The sequence below is a fragment of the Ahaetulla prasina genome, chromosome 12, assembly GCF_028640845.1.
Source record: "Ahaetulla prasina isolate Xishuangbanna chromosome 12, ASM2864084v1, whole genome shotgun sequence".
NCBI lineage: Eukaryota > Metazoa > Chordata > Lepidosauria > Squamata > Colubridae > Ahaetulla > Ahaetulla prasina.
This window is the reverse complement of record NC_080550.1, coordinates 24,776,464-24,799,132: the sequence shown is the minus strand read 5'-3', so window position 1 is coordinate 24,799,132 and position 22,669 is coordinate 24,776,464. Positions and strand designations below refer to the sequence as shown.

Below are 22,669 nucleotides of genomic sequence, written 5' to 3'. Positions count from 1 at the left end.
GTACCTGTATATCTCCGGCAATATTGTGGCAAGGATTAACTGCACAGGGAAGAGTTTAGTGCTTAATTGATTATCTTGCTATTCATGAGTTTGTCAATAGAGAGAACTGTTCTGTTGTGCTCATATCCACCGTAAAATCAGTTCAAACCAGTTTAGAAACACTTGTTCTCTGAAAAAGTCCTGGCATGTAACTTTTGAAACCTTGGTTTCAAAGACAGCCTCATTGATTAAACACCTTCAAACACATCCACAAATTCTTTTTGCTTAACTGGTTGTGAATTGCTTGGTGTGAAATGTTCTACCTTCTCCCTATTTTCCCTGCATTCATTCTCATTTTTTTTTGTTTCTTCTTTCCCTTTCTTCCAAGTAACGTGGATACCAAGGAGTTGTGTGGTGAGTCCCTTTTCTGTCTTGATTGTACAATGAATGTCGGTCTCCCATTTGTGATTTTAATACAGGGTTGGCCAATTTTGACAACTTTAAGACGTGGACTTCAATTCCCTTGCTGGCTGGGGAATTCTGGGAATAATAATAATAATTATTATTATTATTATTATTATTATTATTATTATTATTATTATTATTATTATTATTATTATTATTATTATTATTATTATTATTATTTATTCGATTTTTATACCGCCCTTCTCCCGAAGGACTCAGGGCGGTGTACAGCCAAAAGTAAAAACAGGCAATACAATATACAATTAAAATACAAATTAAAAAACTTATTTTATAATTGGCCTAAAAAACTTTAAAATATATAAAACTAAAACCCCTTAAAATTAATAATAGAAAATTTAAAATCAATAAAATTTAAAATTTAAAATCAATAAAATTTAAGCCAGCCCCGCGCGAATGAAAAGATGTGTCTTCAGTTCGCGGCGGAAGGTCCGAAGGTCAGATATTTGGCGTAAACCCGGGGGAAGCTCGTTCCAGAGTGTGGGAGCCTCCACAGAGAAGGACCTTCCCCTGGGGGCCGCCAGCCGACATTGCTTGGCGGACGGCACCCTGAGAAGTCCCTCTCTGTGAGAGCGTACGGGTCGGTGGGAGGCATGCGGTAACAGCAGGCGGTCCCGTAAGTACCCAGGCCCTAAGCCATTGAAGTCCACAAGTCTTAAAGTTGCCAAGGTTGGACACCCTGCTTTAACAGGAAGCAGTGGCATTTTGGCAGGGTGGGGATCAAAACAGGTGTGGCATTCCAATTCAGGCTCCACCTGTCTGTGTCTATAGAACAGGGATAGGGCTGGAATTGTTATACTCTAACTTCCTTCTTATGTGAACACTCATCTGAATACCAGCTGGCATGCGTATAGGGTATTTACTGCTCAAGAAAGGAATATATGCACATATGAGTCTATATTGTGTTGTAGAACTCCAAATATCGTCTTAGCATGTTGTGTGAAATAAACCAATATTCAAGCAACTGTCAGGTTTACTTATGTGGGAGTAACATGCAAACACATGGAACAAATAGAGGAACTGAAGTATGAGCCATCAGTGTACTGTAGCTGGGAAAAAGCTAATACAGTCCTAGGATACATCAACAAAGGGATAGTTTCAAGATCACGTAAAGTGATAGTACTGCTTTATGCCTCACTTGTCAGACCATAGTTGGAAAACTGCGCCCAATTCTGGTCACCACAATAGTAAAAAGATGAGATTCTAAAAAGAGTGCAGAGAAGAGCAACAAAAATAATTAGGGGACTGGAGGCTAAAACATATGATGAACGCTTGGGGGAACTGAGTACGTCTAGCTAGCCTATCAAACAGAAGGGTTAAAGGTGAAATGATAGCAGTTTTCCAATATTTGAGGGGCTGTCAAAGAAAAGAGCGATAAGCAGTTTCAAACAATTTTTGAAACAATTCAAAAATTTTCCCTATGGTTCTGTTGGCTTGGTGGTCATGTGACCGGGAAAACTAATTATGACACTTTACACAAAATATAAAAACACAAAAATAACACAAAAGCTGCACAACTGACTCACACACAATGCAAAAGCAGCTGGACTTCACACAAAATGGCCCCTCCAATAAGCAGGAACGTCACAGAGAGTTCAAGAACAAACTATCACACTTTACAGAAAAATAACACAAAAGCTACACAATTGACATACACAATGCAAAAGCAGCTGGACTTCACACAAAATGGCTCTTGTAATAAGCAGGAACCTCACAGGGTCACAGAGAGCTCAAAAACAAACTATCACACTTTACACAAAAAGTGGCAACAGGTAGAAAAAAATGCTTTAAAAAGTTAAAAAAAAGTTTGACAATCACGCAGCACAGCTGATTGTCGGAACCTTTTAAAAACCTTTTAAAACATTTTTTATTACCTATTGCCCGAACCAGTAGTAAAAAATGCTAAAAAAAGGTTTTTTTAAAAAATTCAGACGTTCAGCTGTGCTGCGTGATCATAGGAACTTTTTTGTACTTTTTAAAGCATATTTTTACTACTGGTTTCGGCGAACCACACCAAACAATCAACCAGTTGAACAACTTGCCTCCAGAAGTTGTAAATGCTCCAACACTGGAAGTTTATAAGAAAAGATTGGACAATCATTTGTCCAAAATCATATAGATTTTCTTGCTTGAGCAGGGGGTTGGATTAGAAGCCCTCCAAGGTCCCTCCAACCCTGTTATTCTATGTACTATGTCCTCAGCCCTTATTTGAAGCTCCTAATGCAAGCCTAGATTTGCAAAATGTAGCAAAAAATGGTTTCCTAATCTCATTTCAGTTACACAGATGGTTTAGAGAGTGCCCTTGTCCAAATAGTGTTTTATTTCTGAAGTTCCTGGCCTATGCAATGGGATTTGGGCTTTATCCTTTCTGCAGAAGGATTGACTTTATCCATTTCTCTTTTGAAAGCCAGCTCTGCACCGCGATTCTTTTTTTTGTGTGTGTGTGTACGATGTGGGAAAGCGACTGCAGCTGCTGAAAATTAGGCATCTTGAGTTTTTATCGGTGGCAAACAGCCAAAGTTCGCCCTGGCTGAGTGCCGCTGTACACCGATTGGAGTCGTTCCTGTCACTTCTTCCATCCTGCATTCTGTTCAAACTGATATATGGCATTTTAATTAAGCCCTGGGAGGCTAATTAATAATCTGTCTCTGGAGGTTATTTATAGAATAGAATAGAATAGAATTTTTATTGGCCAAGTGTGATTGGACACACAAGGAATTTGTCTTGGTGCATATGCTCTCAGTGTACATAAAAGAAAAGATATATTCATCAAGGTACAACATTTACAACACAATGCACTATATATATATATATATCAATATATCAATATAAATCATAAGGATTGCCAGCAATAAGTTATAGTCATACAGTCATAAATGGAAAGAGATTGGTGATAGGAACTATGAGAAGATTAATAGTAGTGCAGATTCAGTAAATAGTTTGACAGTGTTGAGGGAATTATTTGTTTAGCAGAGTGATGGCCTTCGGGAAAAAATTGTTCTTGTGTCTAGTTGTTCTGGTGTGCAGTGCTCTATAGCGTCGTTTTGAGGGTAGGAGTTGAAACAGTTTATGTCCAGGATGCGAGGGGTCTGTAAATATTTTCACGGCCCTCTTCTTGATTCGTGCAGTATACAGGTCCTCAATGGAAGGCAGGTTGGTAGCAATTATTTTTTCTGCAGTTCTAATTATCCTCTGAAGTCTGTGTTTTTCTTGTTGGGTTGCAGAACCGAACCAGACAGTTATAGAGGTGCAAATGACAGACTCAATAATTCCTCTGTAGAATTGGATCAGCAGCTCCTTGGGCAGTTTGAGCTTACTGAGTTGGCGCAGAAAGAACATTCTTTGTTGTCCTTTTTTAATGATGTTTTTGATGTTAGCTGTCCATTTTAGATCTTGCGATATGATAGAACCTAGAAATTTGAAGGTTTCTACTGTTGATACTGTGTTGTCTAGTATTGTGAGAGGTGGAAGTATGGAAGCGTTTCTCCTAAAGTCTACCACCATTTCTACAGTTTTGAGTGTGTTCAGTTCCAGATTGTTTTGGTTGCACCACAAGGCTAGTTGTTCGACCTCTCGTCTATATGCGGATTCGTCATTGTCTCGAATGAGACCAATCACTGTTGTGTCATCTGCGAACTTCAGTAGCTTAACAGATGGATCATTGGAGATGCAGTCATTGGTATACAGAGAGAAGAGAAGTGGGGAGAGCACACAGCCTTGGGGGGCCCCTGTGCTAATTGTACAGGTATTTGATGTGATCTTGCTTAGCTTCACCTGCTGCTTCCTGTTTGTTAGGAAGCTTGTGATCCACTTACAAGTCTGTAGCTGGTTTAGCTTAGTTAGAAGAATGTCTGGAATGATGGTATTGAATGCTGAACTAAAGTCTACAAAAAGGACCCTTGCATAGGTCTTTGGAGACTCAAGATGCTGTAGGATGTAGTGCAGAGCCATATTAACAGCATCATCTGTTGATCTATTTGCTCGGTATGCAAATTGCAAGGGGTCTAAGAGCGGATCCGTGATAGTTTTCAAGTAGGAAAGCACTAGCCTTTCAAAGGTTTTCATGACTACAGATGTTAGAGCAACTGGTCTGTAGTCATTCAGTTCCTTGATGGTGGGCTTCTTCGGCACTGGGATGATGGTAGAGCGTTTGAAGCAAGAAGGAACATAACACATCTCTAGTGATTTATTGAAAATATGGGTGAAGATGGGGGCCAATTGGTCAGCACAGACTTTTAAGCAAGAAGGAGTTATCTTGTCTGGGCCTGGAGCTTTTCCTGGCTTTTGTCTGTGAAATAGGTCCTGCACTTCCTTTTCTGTGATCACTAGGGGTTGTGAACCCAATGAAATGGGGTCAGTTGTAGGAGGCTTGGCTGTTGTTGGTGTGTCTGAGATGGGGGTTGTGGAGATAGGTGGCTGCAGTTTCCTTTCAAACCTGCAGTAAAACTCATTCAGGTCATCTGCCAGTTGTTGATTACCTTCAGCCTGGGAAGGAGGTTTGCCATAGCCGGTGATAAGACATGTCAGTTTGTGATTAGGAATATGCTTGTGGTGACATCCAATTCAGATTTTATTTATTTCTTTTAAAAAATAAAAGCTTACTGCACTTGGTTTTAGTTTTTCTGGTTGGAATTGGTGGTAGCAAAGAATCCGAGTTTATTAGAGAGCGGACTCCTTCAGAAGGCGGGACCGATAACACTCAAATTACAGATAGTTATATAGAATAACAAAGTTAGAAGGGACCGTGGAGGTCTTCTAGTCCAACCCCCTGCTTAGGCAGGAAACCCTAAACCATTTCAGTGGGAAAAGCCAGATTCTTTTTACAGCTGCATGAATCACTTAATATCTGCAGTGATTCTGCATGTGCGGAAGGCGCGCGGGCAAGTGAAGCGAATGTGCACATGCACGCGCTCACCTTTTCTGTGAGAAATAGGGAGGGAGGGAGAAAAAAGAAAGAATGAACAGAGAGAGGGAAAGGAGAAGGTGGAAGGAAGGACGGAAGGGGAGGGAGAAATATGGAGGGAAGGAGGGAGAGCAGCTCGTGGTTGGAAAAGAACAACACTAAGTTTCATGCCTCAAGCAGGGTGAAAATATCACACAATTCTGTGCCTTAACATTCCCCCCCCCCTTCTAAGATGACGATGGCAGTGATTTACTACTCATGTTTTACTAATAAGATGGAAGACGGAGCTGTTGGCTTTTCGTGGTCAGCCATTAGAGCTGCCCATAGGAGAGGATGGTTGATGTTTCAGAAGTTATGATGACTCAACCTTGAAGCAATCTTTGAAATGATCTGTTAATCTCTCCCTCTTCCTTTTCTCTTCCCGGTCTCCAGATTACTTTGCTGACCACATGGGAGATTATGAAGATGTGTTGGCATCCCTGGAAACGCTCAATCTCTCCATTCTGAAGGCCATGGACTACACAAAACGGGTGAGTTGTCAATAAACAGTTACTCACAATTTTTTTTTAGAATAGAATAGAATAGGATTTTATTGGCCAAGTGTGATTGGACACACAAGGAATTTGTCTTGGTGCATATGCTCTCAGTGTACATAAAAGAAAAGATACATTCATCAAGGTATTTGTCTGACCACTGGAAACTACCAGCTTGTATTAACCCACAACGCAGAACAGAAACCCAAAATGGTATTACACTAAATGTGCAATTAATCATAATTGTGCACCAACACAATCAAAAGAGGTAGCTCTCTGAATAAAAACTCTCAGTAAACAAATGAATTAGCCCCTTACAAATTACCACAATTAAGCTTGATGCAGTTTTTGCTTGCAATTCTAGGTTGAGAGGAAATTGCATTGAACTTGCTGATAATTATTTTCCCCCTGAAATGCATTCAGCTTGTGAAACGGGTTAAGGCTTTCAAGCTTTAGCAAAGTTGCATGCAAACAGCAAACATGCAAACAGCCTTGAAAAGAAGAGTTAGAATTTGCCTTGGCATCTTGAAGTGGGATTTCTGTTAAAGGATGAAAATGTCAAACAGAAAGTGGGTTAATTTTCTAGAGTCCTGTCTGTTTTTTCTCTGCGTTGATCTGTCCCAAATAAGAATAATTTTACTGAGTGGGGAAAAAAAAATAACCAAGAATGTTTAGAATTAAAATGTAAAATTTAGAAAAAAGATTTTATAGGGAAGTTTGCTATAAGATGGAAAATGATAACAATGATTTAAAACAGGAGTATCAAACTCAATTTCATTGAGGGCCGCATCATGGTTGGGTTTGACCTCGGGAGTGGGGGCAGGGATGTGTGGCTGTGGTAGGTGTGGCCAGTTCGACATCACTCATGTTGGGGGCTGTTCTGGCAGCCCGGGCTGAGCTGGGGGGATTCATTGTCTCTAGTGGAGGAAGACAAGACCAGGGAAAGCACCAAATCCTTGTCCTCTGCTGGTGGCCAAGTGCTAAGGCAGAACTTTCCTTCCTTCCTTCCTTCCTTCCTTCCTTCCTTCCTTCCTTCCTTCCTTCTTTCCTTCCTTCCTTCCTTCCTTCCTTCCTCTTTCTTCTCATTCCCCCTTTTCCTTCTTTTTCCTTCCTTGCTCTCTTCCCATCTTCCATCTTTGTCTTTCCTCTTTCCCTTTCTCCTTTCCTATCCTTTCTTGCATGCTCAAAAGCAAAAGGGGAAACATTTCTCCTTTTTGTTCTGCTTTGCTTTTAGTTTGTTTTGCTAGCCCACTGCCAGCGAAAATAGAGCCACCGTAGGCTGGTCCTTCGCTGTTTCCAGGGCGGCCCCGTTGCCCAGATCTAAGCACCAGTGGTGGGATTCAAAATTGTTTACTACTGGTTCTGTAGGCGTGGAGTGGATTGGCAGGCATGGCAGGGGAAGGATACTGTAAAAATCTCCATTTCCTCCCAATCAGCTGGGACTTGGGAGTTACAGGTTCTCCAAACTACTCAAAATTTCGACTACCAGTTCTCCAGAACTGGTCAGAACCAAAGAGGGTATTCAACAGGTTCTGACCAGTTCTGGAGAACCAGTAGCGAAAATTTTGAGTAGTTCAGAGAACCTGTAAATATCACCTCTGACCCCGCCTCCATCTATTCTCTGCCTCCCGAGTCCCAGCTGATCAGGAGGGAATGGGGATTTTGCAGTAACCTTCCCCTGCCACACCTATCAAGCCACGCCCACAGAAATGGAGTTAAAAAAATTGAATCCCATGTGCTGAATACCTCCTCTGCTAAGCACACCACAGGTCAGATCCGGCCTGTGGGCCTTGAGTTTGACACCCCTGATTTAAAAAGTAATGTTTCTATTTTGGACAGTGTTCTGAGCCTAAAAAGTTTCTTGTGTGCAAAACGAGATGATGACAAAGGCAAATTATATTCTTTGGCTATTCATTTCTGAAAAATAGTTTCCAGTTATGGGAACAGCTGTTCTTAAACTTTGAGCAATGTGTTGCTTTTTCTCTTTTCTCCTTGAAGAAATAAATTTATAAAGGGAAATGTGGAATTATTATTTTTTCCTACAGCTCTGGTTTTTTCTCTCTCTCTTTCTCTCTCCTTCACTAAGCTGATCTACTAGAAAGAAATTCTCTCTTTTAAATTGTCTACTTTTACTTCTAATTCCGAAGCGATGTTCCAGAAATGGCCTATTAGTTTTGCTTTATTAAAATCTTGGCTACACTCTTGTTTTATTTGTGAAGTGCTTGTCCAACCGTTTTTAATTGGTGTTTATCCTTTGTACCCTGAAAAGACTGCCGATCGTTTGTTTCTTTTAAGGAGGCATGTGGCAATTATTTTCCATGGTGGGAAGCTCATAAACGAGCCTCGGTAATTAGCGCTAAAGGATATAAGCTAAACAAAGGGTAGCATTCTAATTACTTTCTTATTTAGCCAAATGGGAGGCTGTAAATTTCCAGTTGGAAGGGAAAATCAAAACTAATGGAAGCTATTTTTAAAAAAGCCACTTATTTACTTTGTACAGAGGCTTCATTTTAGAAATGATCCCCCCCCCACTAATAATTTAATGCCAAAGTCAGTATGCTTGAGTGGTGTGTGTGTGTGTATGTGTGTGACAAATAAATAAAATCAGGGGCATGAAATAAGAAACCTGCTAAACCTGGTTTATACATATATCCGGGGGGGTGGGCTTCAAAAATTTTAGCAAGGAGTTCTCTGTCTGGTTGCTGGATGGGCATGGGCATGTTGGGCGTGTCCATGTTGGGCGTGGCCTAGCCAGCCTCCTGCACCATGGTGCGGAGGGGTGTTTTTGCCCTCCCCGGGCTCCAGAGGCTGTCCTCTAGCCTCCAGGAGGACGAAAACAGCCTCCCCAGGCTCTGGAGGCCGGAAATGGGCCCATTTCTGGCATTCCCAAACTTCCGATAGGCCTGTTTTTCGCCCTCCTCAAGCCTCCATGCACTTACCTGGAACCAATATGGACCGTGTGAGGACTCCTGGGAGAGGTGGGCAGGGCCAGCCAGGAGTGGGATTTGGGGGTTCTCTGAAGTGCACAGAATCTTAGCTAGAGGTTTTCCCGAACTCCTGCAAACCCCCAGCAGTCCACCCCTGCATATATTGTTGACTGTTCCCTTTTTATCTTTTTATCCCTGAAAGCCACCCATGGGCCCTTACCCAAGGGAACTGCAAACTCCAAAATCCCAAAAGCTGGCTGGGGAATTCTGGGAGTTGAAGTTCACAAGTCCTAAACTGTCCATGAAGGTTGGACAGGTATGGACCATGTGATCCTTGTGTGCCTTCCAACTCTTTAAATGTCATGGAATTGCACAATCCTAGCATTTCTGCAGGATCCAATCTGAGTTGGTCACCAGAACCAAAGGTTTATTTAGAGAGGTAAAATGAGATGAGATGAGATGAGATGAGATAAGCTTATTGTCACTTTTTTCTGTGAATACACTGGCACACATTAAAAAATGAAATTCTGATGTATGCACACATACACACACCCATAACCCATACCTGCACATACATATGCTATATATGCATATACACATACACACACACATATCTATCTATATCCATCTAGATCGATCGATCGATCGATCAATCGATCGATCGATATAGAGAGAGAGGGAGGGAGGGAGGGAAAGACCATTTAGAATACATAGTGGAAAAAAGAGTCTTGAGAGTTCACAAGGTTGATACTGTATGGAACAAAACTGTGACTGAATTTAGATGTTCTGCTGCGGATACCACAAAGCCCCCTCCCAGAAGGTAACAAGGAAAACTAGTCATGGAAAGGATGTGTAGCATCTGAGATAATCCTGCAGGCCCTGTTCAAGCATCGCTTATATGCCATGTCTTGGAGAGAAGGGAGTGAATTCCCAATAATCTTTTCTGCCATCCCCATCACTCTCTGCACAGCCTGTCTGTCTCCTTCCAGTAATGCCTCCAAATCACACAGTAATACAACACGGCAGTATGTTTTCAGTCGTTCCCCCTATAGAAAGTGGTAAGGACAGGGGAAAGAAGATATGCTCTTCTCTTATTCTTTCAAGCTTTCAGGCTTATGCTGGAGCCCATCCTCAGGGAACTTCCCTCTCTCTCTCTTTCTCGCTGCAGCACCAGTTCTGCCATTTAGCTGTGGCAAATGTGCTGCAGAGAGGAATGGGAGAAACTGAGGCAAAAGATTACTGGCTGCTGGATATTTCCTGTAAATGTTGCCATCCATCTGGTAAAACTCTCAAGATTTGTTTTTCTCACAATGTCCATGTATACATCTGAACTCGACTGGATTGTTTCCCTGTGTCATATAATACAGGCAGGTATATGCATAATTTTGTATTTATTTATTTACTTATTTAGTCATGTTTATGTATTGTATATTGGAGGAGGTGACCCTTTGAGAGCTGTATGTAACTGTAGAAAGTTAGCACCCACCCCTCTCCTAGAAGAATGAAATATTTTAGGAAATATTAAAAAGGCAGAATATTTCCCCTAAAAGAGAAATAGGAATCTTAAGGGAGACAGAAATTCAGAGCTTCAGCCCCCTGCCCCCAGCAGATATTTTGTGCCCATTGAGAAGGACTGGGCCAGCTTATCTACAAGACAAAAGACCTTCAGCTCCAGGGTGATGGGATTAGCCCTCACTCAAGATCTAAACCAGGGCAAAGCAATGAAGGCACACTAGGAATTGCCCAACACCCTTTCAGAACACAAGCCTCTTCATTGCATTACCCAGTGAGCTTCAACCAAGCTTGACTCAGAAAACCTACAAGGTTAGCTATGACCCCTACAGCAACCAATAGAATACATGCCCTTGCCACAGGAACAGAAAGTTCAAGTTCAAAACCCAAGAGAAGGTATAAATAACCCTCACTCTCCACTCCATGTGGTCAGCTGCACCAGAGGACCATGAACTTGATGGTTCTTCTCAGGGGTGAAATGCTCTGAAGTCTGCTACCAGTTCGCTTTGCTACTGGTTTGCTGTGCACACGAATGCATAATGCATGCCAAACGCATGCTTTGCACATGGGGGCACCACAGGCACTACTGCACAGCGCTGAAAAAGGAGGATTAAGAAGCCTTTTCTAAGGAAAGTAGAACAGCGAGGGGGAGAACAGTCGTGCCAAACAATTTAGATCTGCTAGAAAGCAGGATTTCCTGCTTTCTAGTGAATTTAAATTGTGCGGCATAGCTGATAATTGGAAATACCAGTTCATCTGAACTGGTAACATTTTTTTACTACCGGTTCGCCCAAACTGGTAGCTTTTATTACTACCAGTTTGGGCAAACCAGTCCGAACTGGTAGCATTTCATCCCTGGTTCTGCTTCATTAAACCATCTTTCCAATCATCATCCATGTTTCCAGTGTCTTTCTTTCGACTTGGAACTGAACCAGATGGATATTTCCTCCAACCCAACGAAATTTCATTATAATGTATGCTGATTAGTGTACATTAAAAGTGACAATAAAGTTATTCTAAAGTTATTAAGTTATTCTAAATCCCTGCAAAATTTGCATTGCTTCCAGAAGTTATAGGTGCTCCAACACAGGAGGCTTTTAAGAAGGGACTAGACAATCATTTGTCTAAAATAGTATAGCATCTTCTGCTTGAGCAAGGGATTGGACTAGAAGACCATCAATGTCCCTTCCAACTCTGTTATTCTGTATTCTATTCTGCATTCTGCCCACGGAACAATTAATCCTTGCCTTTTGACCAAAATTGAGTCCAAAATTTCTGCTGCTAAGTGACACAGTTGTTAAAATGAGTTTTGCCCCATATCTCGACCTTTCTTGACACACTTGTTAAGTGAATCACTGCAGTTGTTAAGTTAGTAACACTTCCTTGGACCTGGCATGACCACATTCTGCTCTGTGGGGCTTCCCCTGAAATTTAGAGAGCCAACTTTGCAGGTCAATGCTCCATCTTAAGCAATCCATCCTGGCAAGGAAGGTCATAAATATTATATTTCTTTCACTTTTCAGTCAAGGAAGTGCCAATGGTGTTTATGTTACCAAATAAACCTATTTTTAAAAAATCTGTAAAAATACTGCATCAGTCAGCAAAGAATTAGGGCAGCTGAGAAGTTATATAATCACTCTTAGAAGTTTCATCCAGAAAACAGGTATCCCGCAGAGAATGCCCATCTGTATCACATACAATGAGTATCAGCAGCTCATGATATAATCATGGGGTATTGTCGTGTCCCACTCCTCCTCTGACAGCCGGGTCGGGGAAGTTTGTATCAAGCGTGGCCACAAAGCCTCTGCAACTTTGCCAAAGTTCTGTCAGAGTTCTCAGGGCAGGCAGGAGTTCAAGATGTGACTTCAGCAATCCAAATTAGACCTTGCCTGACTCAAAGAATGCCAGAAAGCAGATCCTTTATATAGGCCATGGGGTGTGGCTCCATGACTCAGCACTTATCCAGGCCTGCCCCTCCCTTCCTTTTGCTGACGTCGCCTCTCCATTCTCCGGAAGTGTGGATCCGTCCACCCTTCAGCTGCCGGCAATTCCAGGTCATGACTGGCTTCATGCTCCTCATGTTCACATGCTGTGGGGGAGGGGTTTATTTGCTCGGTCTGTCCGGGCGTGGTGCCAGGACTGGGGGCTGGAGGCATGCCAGGCCGTTCGTCTGCACTATCAGTCCCTGGCTGAGATAACAGGAGATGAGAGGGGCCCGGCTGTGGAGAGGGGGGCGGGCAAGGCACAACAGGTATCTTCTCTAGAACAGGGGTCCCCAACCCCTTGGTCTATGACAAACTCTGTTCCACAGCATGCCAGAAATCAGGCCGCGCAAACAAGCAAAGCCCTATCCGCGAGATGCAGGCAGCATGTGAAACCACACTGTCTCTGGTCCGCCGAAAAACTTTTCTCAGCGGAACTGGTGCCTGGTGCCCAAACCATTGGGGGACACTGCTCTAGAATAGACTGGGGGATACCAGGCTTAATAGCAGTAACTGTGAGAGGAATCTTGGCGGCTTAAACCAATTAAATATGAGCTAACAGTGTGCGGCAGCAGCCAAAAAAGCCAATGAAATCCTAAATTGCATTAACAGAGGGATTCAATCAAGATCAAGGGAGCTACTGATACCACTCTATAAAGCCTTAGTAAGACCACACTAGAGTACTGCATCCAGTTTTGGTCACCACACCATAAAAAATGTTGAGATTCTAGAAAGAGTGCAGAGGAGAGCAACCAAGATAATTAGGGGACTGAAGGCTAAAATATACGATGAACGGTTGCAGGAACTGGGCCTGGCTAGTCTAGTGAAGAGAAGGACCAGGGGAGACCTGACAGCAGTCTTCCAATATTTGAGGGACTGCCACAGAGACGAGGAGGGTCAACCTGTTTCCCAAAGCACCTGAACGCCAGACAAGGAATAATTGATGGAAGCTGAACAAGAGATTCAACCTGGAAATGAGGAATTTTCTGACAGTGAGAACAATCAACCAATGGAACAGAAGTTGCCTTTGGAAGTTGTGAGAGCTTCATCACTGGAAGATTTCAAGAAGAGATTGGCAGCCATCTGTCAGAAATGGTGTAGGGTAAGGAAAGGAAGATAAAAAGGGAAGGGAAAGAAAAAAGGAAAGGAAAAGAAAGGAAAGGAAAGGAAAGGATAGAATTTTTATTGGCCAAGTGTGATTGGACACACCAGGAATTTGTCTTGGTGCATATGCTCTCAGTGTATATAAAAGAGAAGATACCTTCATCAAGGTACACCATTTACAACACAAATGATGGTCATAGGGTACAATTTAACACTTAATGATACAACAGTTAATGATAAGCAATCAGGAACAATCAATATCAATATAAATCATAAGGATTACCAGCAACAAAGTTACAGTCATACAGTCATAAGTGAAAAGAGATTAGTGATGGGAACGATGAGAAGATTAATAGTAGTGCAGATTTAGTAAATAGTTTGACAGTGTTGAGGGAATTATTTGTTTAGCAGAGTGATGGCATTCGGGAAAAAACTGTTCTTGTGTCTAGTTGTTCTGGTGTGCAGTGCTCTATAGTGTCGTTTTGAGGGTAGGAGTTGAAACAGTTTATGTCCAGGATGTGAGGGGTCTGTAAATATTTTCACGGCCCTCTTCTTGATTCGTGCAGTATATAGGTCCTCAATGGAAGGCAGGTTGGTAGCAATTATTAGAAAGGAAAGGAAAGGAAAGGAAAGGAAATAACTTTTTAAAAACTAATGGCAGGTTATAGTCTGCTAAAAACCATCTTAAAAGGTCAACTGTGAAATTACATTATTTAGCTTTAGAAGGGTTTTTAAATTAAAAAAAAAATGGAAATGACCAAAAGGAAGGTTTAGGAAGAAGAGCAGCTACAGGGCTTATAAACACCATTCCAACTTTCATTTTTTTTAATTTGCATTTATATCCCGCCCTTCTCCGAAGACTCAGGGCGGCTTACACTATGTTAGCAATAGCATGATGATCAATGGCAGATGTTGTGTGAGAACACCCTAATTTATTTATTTTATTTTATTGATTGTAGCAATGCTGTATTCTATTTGCTGTTCATAATTGCTGAATGCATGTTTTCCAGACCACAGCAATTCTAATTCTACTTGTCAGGAAATTGTTATTTGCCTAAGTAGTTGGCCAGGCAATATATAAACTAACTATGTATGTTTATAAAAATGCATGATATTGCTTTAAGGCTGTGCTGCATCATTGCAAGCATCCTGATTGGTTGAGCTCTGTAGCCAATGTATAAAAGGACTACTAAATTATGGCTTGTTTGGGGAATTACAGAGAGCAGACATGCTGCAACTGTATATTTGAGCTTTAAGATCGTTGTTTGATCATGGCTAGTTACTGATTCCTCAAGATACTGACTGTTGTGAATTGGACTGTGTTTTACTGAACCGAAAGAAGACCTTGTTTGGTTTACAAGTCTACATTGGTAAGAAGACTGACTGACTGACTTTATATGTGTATGACCTGGAATTGTTTTTAGACTATGACTTTGCCTTTTCCCTAAAAGTAAAGGAATATCAAACTCCAGTTTGTCAACAACCAGTCTCAGTCATTTTCATGCGTAGGGTACTCTGCTCAACAGTCCACAACCTTGGTTGTGAACCCAGATTACCCTTAACACTACTCATGTATATTTCAAGAGCAAAGAGTGTCGGATCACCTGCCAGAAATATCCATAAATATTAACCCTGAATAAGAGAACTTACCAATTCTTCCATCACCTTAAGCATTCCAGCTAACACAACTTGCTACCCCTTCTATAAGTGCTATTTGAAATTAAAAGCAGGCATTTGCTGTTGGCACTTTCTGTGACCCGTCTTATATCTTCAGCACAGCTGGTTTGGAAGTTGAGGGATGTTCAGCCATGCGTACCATGAAAGCTTTCTGGCATAAGGGATTTCTGTTTTTCAAAAAAAAAAAAGAGGGAAAGAAAAAGGAGAAATAAAATTATAGAAAGAGAGAAGATGAGAGAAGCACAGTTTAATTAGGATGAGAAAATCAAGCCATCTTATTCAGAGGTAACCAGTCTGCTGCTGGTTATGTCAGTTCTTAGAGAACAACATCAGGAAATGACCATTGTCTCCCTACCCTCTTAGTGGATGGTCCCAAGGGAAGCCACTGTGGAGACAAGATATGGCCTTTCCAGCACATCTGGTGATTTGAATATAGATGTAGATGCATCACATCTGGAGAGTGCCAAGTTGGGGAAGTTGGATTAGATGGCTCTCCATCAGTAAGCTAGCTAGCTGATTGTCTCAAAGGTGCTTTTTCAGAAGGCAACCAGACTGTTTTTCCCTTGAGGAAGAAGATGTCCTTCCTCCTCCTCTTCCTCCTTCTTCCTCATGGAAAAAATCAATCTAGTTGCCTTTTGGAAAAGCACCTTTGAGTCAACTATGACCTGGATGACTGAGAATCTCCATAGACATTGAACTAACCAGTTCTTGCATTCTTATATCCTCCAAGTTTGTATGTGGCGTATAAATTTAATAAATAAACTATCAAATTACAAAGCACTCTAGTATAATTAGATGCTCAGTTAGTCTAATGCTGATGGTATTTTTATATCGTAATTTGGATTTATCATCTGTTATCTTCTGATATTTAACAGAATGACAAAGTTGGAAGGGACCTTGTTGGTCATCTAGTCCAGGGGTCCCCAACCTTTCGGACATCAGGGACCACCAAATTCTTATCCAAAAGACCTTAATTTTCTTGCAAGTCCACCAAATATGAAAATATGTAGCGTCACCACAATCACACCTCCAACATTTCGCTTGGATATTAGGATACATACATGATAATTTTTTGGGATCTAAGTGCCATCTATAAAACATTTCTAACCCAAATTTTCTCCCATGTTTCCAACATTATTGGTTCCTGAATATTCTGTGCCCATTTTATCATACAATCCTTTACCAAATCCTTTTCCGAATCTATTTCAAGCAACACATTATACAATCTCTTTATATGCTCCTGGGTCTGATTTCTAATTTGCTTTATTAAATTTTCCTCCCTTTGCATTATACCAATTTTTTTTTATTTTTTTTATCTGATACTTATTTTAAATAAAATCAATTTAGTCTCAATCCCTGTACATTAACCATCACTCCATCTCTACCAAACCCCCCACCCCGTCTTCCCAGAACAAAATGCAGGGTATCAAAACTAACAATCATAATCCAAAATAATTCCTAAATTATAATCTCTAGTCACACCACACTTAGTCACACTCTCAATTCCCCTCCTTCAAAAATATATCTAATACAAAATATTTCCTAAATTTACTCATATGCTATTCGATATTTTTTTATCTGATACTTATTTTAAATATAATCAATCCACATTTTCCATTCTAAAATATATTTTCTAGTGTATAGTCTTTCAAGTAAGCGGAGATTTTGTCATCTCTGCCAGATTTGATACTTTGAGTGTCCATTCTTCGATTGTAGGTAATTCTTCTTTCTTCCAATACTGAGCAATCAAAAGTCTTGCTGCTGTTATTAAGTTCAAAATCAATTTAGTCTCTATAGCTGTATAGTCCATAATTATTCCTAGTAGAAAGAACTGGAGTAAACTTAATCTTCTTTTTCAAAAATATTCTGCATGATCCACCATACTATAATCCAAATGGTAATAAGTAGCATCTTCACAATCGCATCTCCAACATTTAGCAAGATCTAATATGTGTTTCTTGTAAACAGGTAATGTCATTTTTAAATTGTTTCAAATAATGAAATACTTTCCTTCTCTTCTGCGGTGAATTCAGGCCATTAACATTCCAAGATAATAGTTTAATTGCCATTATCGGCCAAAGGAAACTTGGAAGAGCAGCGGCAGAGCACATTTTACTTTAGGCCTTGCTCCTCCCACTGTTTCCGTTGTAGTAGTTGCCAGTTGTTGTTGTGCCTTCATCTCTTGTTCCTTGCGTTTAGCAGCAGCTCTTGTCAGCCTTTGTTCTTTTGAATCTAAACCCGTCGTAGGTATTTCCAACACTTGTAATAAATCTTCTTCCATCACAATCTGTTCTTGTAGCTGCTTCACTTCTCTTCCTTCACTTCAGCCTCCTTCTTCTAGCTTCCAATGGGGAAGACTTCCAACTTTAATACCTCAACATAAAATTCTCTTGCTTTTCCAACCGTATTGAAACGATGTACTTTCCTGCATAATATACTATTATACCAGTTGGAATATCCCATCTATATTCAATCTGATGTTTTTAAGTTCATTCACCAGGAAGGCAAATTCCTTCCTAGCCCTTAACATTTTGGTGGAATTTCCTTTAATATCAAAATATCTTGACCAGCAATCTGAATCTTCTCCCTTATATGAAGCTTGCAAAATCTGATTTCTCACTGTTCTGTTTGTAAAATAAATAACAACATCCCTTGGCAACTTTTTGCCTTGCTATCCAAGAATTCACGATATATTTTATCAATTTGATAAGCCACATCTGCTGGACGAGCTGCTAATATCTCAGCAAATACTTCAGAAAAATTTCCTTAAATTCTCTTCCTTATTTTCTTTCAAACCTCGAATTCTAAGAGCAAATTCCATATTTCTATATTGTATCAAAACTATTTCATCCTCTGTTTTTCCATTTTACTTTGAAATTCATCCATTTTATTTTCTAATTTTAAATTATGTTGCTTAATTTCTTCAACCTCCTCTTCCAATAAAATCACATTCGTTGCCAAACTTCGTACTGCCATTACAAATCCTTCTTTAACTTCTTTATTTCCCACTTGAATTTCTGATATCTGCTCTTTCATTTCAGACATCTCATCAGTTATTACTTTAAATTTTTCTTCTATAAAGCCTTTTAAGTTCTCTTGTAACGCCTCTAAATTCAATGTTCTAGTCTCTGCTGTATGAGCTGGAGAGGCACCAGCTGATAAAGTTCCAGAGCTCTTTGTTACAGTAGACTTTAATTGTTTGGCTGCCATCTTCTATAAAATTATTTATTTATTTATTTCCAACTTAATATTCACTTTAAATCTTCTTAACCTCTAAGAAACACAGTCTTTTAAATTTTTAGATTTTTAAATCTCCCCTAGATTCTATCAGCAGGCAGCAAAGAGTTAAAGAGTAAAAGCAGCAAGTAACATGCAAATTACCAACTGCAGACAAACGCTGAAAGTATCACTTTCGCTTTCCACTCGTTATCTTGTTAACAATTCGTCTCCATTTTTTTACTGTTTTCAAGCTTGTTACAAGGTATCGGGGAATCGGCTTAGCTACTTGCATAAAGTTCTCCCACTTTCGTTCTGTCCGGTATAATCCTTTATTGTCCAAAATAAATCTCGCGTTTGGTCGTGGTGATTGGTTCCGTAAAGCAGAAGAATCCTCGGATCTGGAGCACTTGGGTTACTGGAGGAACTTAACCCTTCAAACCCCTTTTTCTCAGGGCTTTAGGAAATTCACCCTCTCCCCCCAGCTCCCCCCTTCCCCTTCTCCCGAAGAGGGGGTTTTCCGAACCGCTGGACAGCAGATTTAAGCTGTCCTAGCGATTCCACATAATCCAGAGGTTGGTGATCGTAAAGATCACCGCCATCACCTACGGTGCCAAACCAGAAGTCGCATTATACCAATTTTTTGATCTTCTTTCCATCTAGCACTTATTTGGCCATATTGAAACCAAGTATAATTCCTCCCTTCTTCATTTAATACCTGTAATGATTTTAATTGCAATCTACCTCCTTCAGCATACAAAAGTTCTTTATAAGTAATCATTTCCTGTTTCTGTTCTATATTTATATTCTCTATTGCATGTCTAGGGCTCGCCCATATAGGAATCTTGTAATCTAATTTATAGGAATATTTTTCCAGACCATAAAGAGCACTTCTCAACACATGATTCTTAAAAGCCCTATCCACTTTTTTCCATAAAATAAATCGCATGCCATCCATATAACAAGTCATAACCTTCTATATTCAAAATTCTTTCCTCTGTTAAGTTAAACCAGTCACTTATTACTGAAAGGGTTACTGCTTCATAATATAGTTTAAAGTTAGGCATTCTTAAACCACCTCTTTCCCGTGAGTCCTGTATTATTTTCATTTTAACCTCGCCTTTTACCCTGCCATATAAATTTATTAATCCCAATCTGCCAATCTTCCAAATTTTTATCCTTTTTAATTATTGGTATCATCTGGAACAGAAACAAAAATCTAGGTAACACATTCATTTTAATAGCCGCAATCCTTCCCAATAGGGATAACTGCAATTTTTCCAGACACTCATATCATTCTGAACTTTTGCCATAGCAAGTCATAATTATTCTTATAAAGTTTCTTGTTCGATGAGCTAATATAGACCCCTAAATATTTAACCTTTTTTACTACCTCAAATCCTGTCATTTCCTCTAGTTTTTGTTTCTGTTGTATAGACATATTTTTAATTATCACTTTTGTTTTATTCTGATTTATTTTAAATCCTGATACCTTTCCATAATTATCAATTACTTCCAACTAAATCTACTTGAATTTATAGGATTTGTTAAAGTAACCACTACATCATCTGCAAAAGCTCTAACTTTGTACTCATATTGTCTAATCTTAATTCCTCTATTTTCATTAATTCTCGTATTTTATCTAATAATGGTTCCAGAGTCAAAACAAACAATAATGGTGATAAGGGACATCCCTGTCTTGTTCCTTTCGCAATCTTAATAACTTCTGTCAAACTACCATTTACTATAATCTGTGCTGTTTGCTCTCCATAAATCGCTTTAATTATTCTAATAAAACAGTCTCCAAATTGCATTTTCTCTATTAATTTAAATAAAAAATCCCAATGCAATCGATCAAAGGCTTTCTCTGCATCCAAAAAAATAAGTGCCGCTGAAGTATTCTTCTTTTCCAAATATTCCAATATATTAATAATCTGTCTAACATTATTCCTCATCTGCCTCCCTTTTATAAAACCAGATTGATCAGTATGAATTCTTTGTTGTAAAACTAACATTAATCTATTTGCTATTATTTTTACAAAAATCTTATAATCATTATTTAAAAGTGAAATCGGCCTATAGTTACCAGGTTTAGAGCAGTCTTGCTCCTCTTTGGTATCAGTGAAATAAAAGATGTTTTCCATGACGGGGTATTCCACTCCTAATTGTATCTGATTAAATAATTCTTTAAGTGGGCCTAATATTTCATCCTGTGTTTTTTATAATAAGTTGCTGTAAGACCATCTGTACCAGGGTTTTCCCATTTTAATTGTTTAATTGCCTCCACTATTTCTCCAGTAGCTATCGGCCGATTCAGCTCCTCCTCTGTTCTAATGTTAGAATATTAACCTTATAATCTTTCAAATAATCATAAATGTCCCTATTCAATATTTTGTCTTTTGCATATAGTGCAGTATAAAATTCTGAGAATGCCTTTTAATTTTATCCTGTTGATATATCTCTTTACCTTTATATTCTATTTTTTGTATGACACGTGCTTTCTGTTTCTTCCTTAAATTATATGCCAACCATCTCCCAGGTTTATTTGCATTACAAAAGGTATTATGTTTAGCATATTGTATATTCGTTGCCACCTGGTCTGCCATTAACATATTAAATTGACTCTGTAATATTTTTATAGCCTCTTTAAGTTTGTGATCTTGTGGGTTTTGAATTAATAACTGTTGCTTCCTTGAATTTCTTCTTCCAAGTACCTACGCTGCCTTTGTTTATTATTCCTTTGCCTATTGTCCAAGTAAATCAATATCCCTCTAATAAACGCTTTGCTCGCCTCCCACACAGTTCCTATAGGTGTCCCTTTGTACATATTAAAATCAAAAAATTCTTTCAACTGTTTCTTACAATAAGTTACATTATCCTCATATCTAAACAGATTTTCATTCAACCTCCATGTTCTACCACCTTTTTTCCCTTGTAATAATTCCATCCATACTGGGCTATGGTCAGTTAAACACCTCGGAAATATCTTCGTTTTCTTCACCCTAGAAAGCAAGTCATTAGAAATTAAAATAAAATCAATACGTGACAAAGATTGATGCCTATCAGAAAAAAAGTAAAATCTCTCTCATCTGGATTCCGTAACCTCCATATATCTCTAAACTCAAAGTCTTCCATCATTTCAAAAAAGGATTTTGGTAATTTTGCATATATAGGTATCTTCTTGGAGGAGGTTCTCTTATCCCTTCTTGTATCAATTACTCCATTCCAGTCTCCTAATAAAATAAACGAACTATAATCCCAGAGGGTCAACCTCTCATGTAACATTTTGTAAAACTTTTCTTGTTGCTGATTAGGTGCATAAATACCTATCAGCAAAGTCTTTTTTGCATCTATCACCAGTTCAATAGCAATAAATCTTCCTTGAATATCTGCCTCAATTAACTTAGCTGGTATATCCTTCCTGATATATACAACAATTCCATGCTTCTTTTCCAAAGCTGATGCAACAAAATGGTTACCCAATTTTGAATTAATTAAATATTTTTGGTCTGATAATTTTATATGTGTCTCTTGCAAACAAATCACATCATTTTTAAATTGTTTCAAGTAGTGAAATATTTTCCTTCTTTTCTGAGCTGAATTCAAGCCATTAACATTCCATGACAAAATTCTATTTGCCATTACTGGCCTCCTGAAGCTTTGAAGCAGACAATGGAAGCTCCTCCTCCGGTATCTTCCGTCTAGCTCCTCCCACAGCTTCCATACTGGGATCCTGACTTTTACTTTGAGACTGTTGCTCTTCTTTACGCTTAAGGGCTCCTCTTGTCACCCTTTGCTCTTGTGGTTCCTCTAATACTGGCAGCAATAAAGGCTCTTGGATCACCACGCCTTCTTGAATCTCTTGAAGTTTTTCTATCACTTCTATTTCGACTTTCAAAACTGTAGAAAGAAAATCCTTTGCCTTTAAAACAGTGTCAATTCTATATCTCCTTCCTTGATAGAATACTGTCAGTCCAACTGGCACCTCCCATCTGAATTGAATCTGATGTTTTTTAAGTTCTTGTGTAAAAAAAGCAAATTCCTTCCTATCTCTTAACATCTTTGAAGGAATCTCTTTCAACACCTTCAACTCCTGTTCTCCAATTTTTAAAGTTGTCTGATATGAAACTTGCAGAATTTGATTTCTCATAGTCCTTTTCACAAAATAAACCACAATGTCCCGAGGAAGCTTTCTCTGTCTTGCAATCCAAGAATTAACTCTATATATTTTATCAATTTGGTAAGCTACCTCTTGGGGTTCCACTTCAATAAATTCAGCCAATGCTTCTGATATAATTTTTCTTAAGTCTTCTCAGCTGTACTTGCATACCACGAATTCTAAGAGCTCCTTCC

At 39.4% G+C, this 22,669-nt stretch overlaps 1 protein-coding gene across 2 annotated transcripts in view; it reads left to right on the top strand.

Annotated features, from left to right (window-relative positions):
- Window positions 1-22,669, top strand: part of NECAB2 (N-terminal EF-hand calcium binding protein 2) — a 274,142-nt gene that overhangs the window by 128,947 nt on the left and 122,526 nt on the right. For both annotated transcript variants that reach the window (XM_058154969.1, XM_058154970.1), the window contains exons 4-5: window positions 368-393; window positions 5,798-5,895. In XM_058154969.1, coding sequence (XP_058010952.1) covers window positions 368-393; window positions 5,798-5,895 — 124 coding nt within the window. The remainder of the gene's footprint in view (window positions 1-367; window positions 394-5,797; window positions 5,896-22,669) is intronic.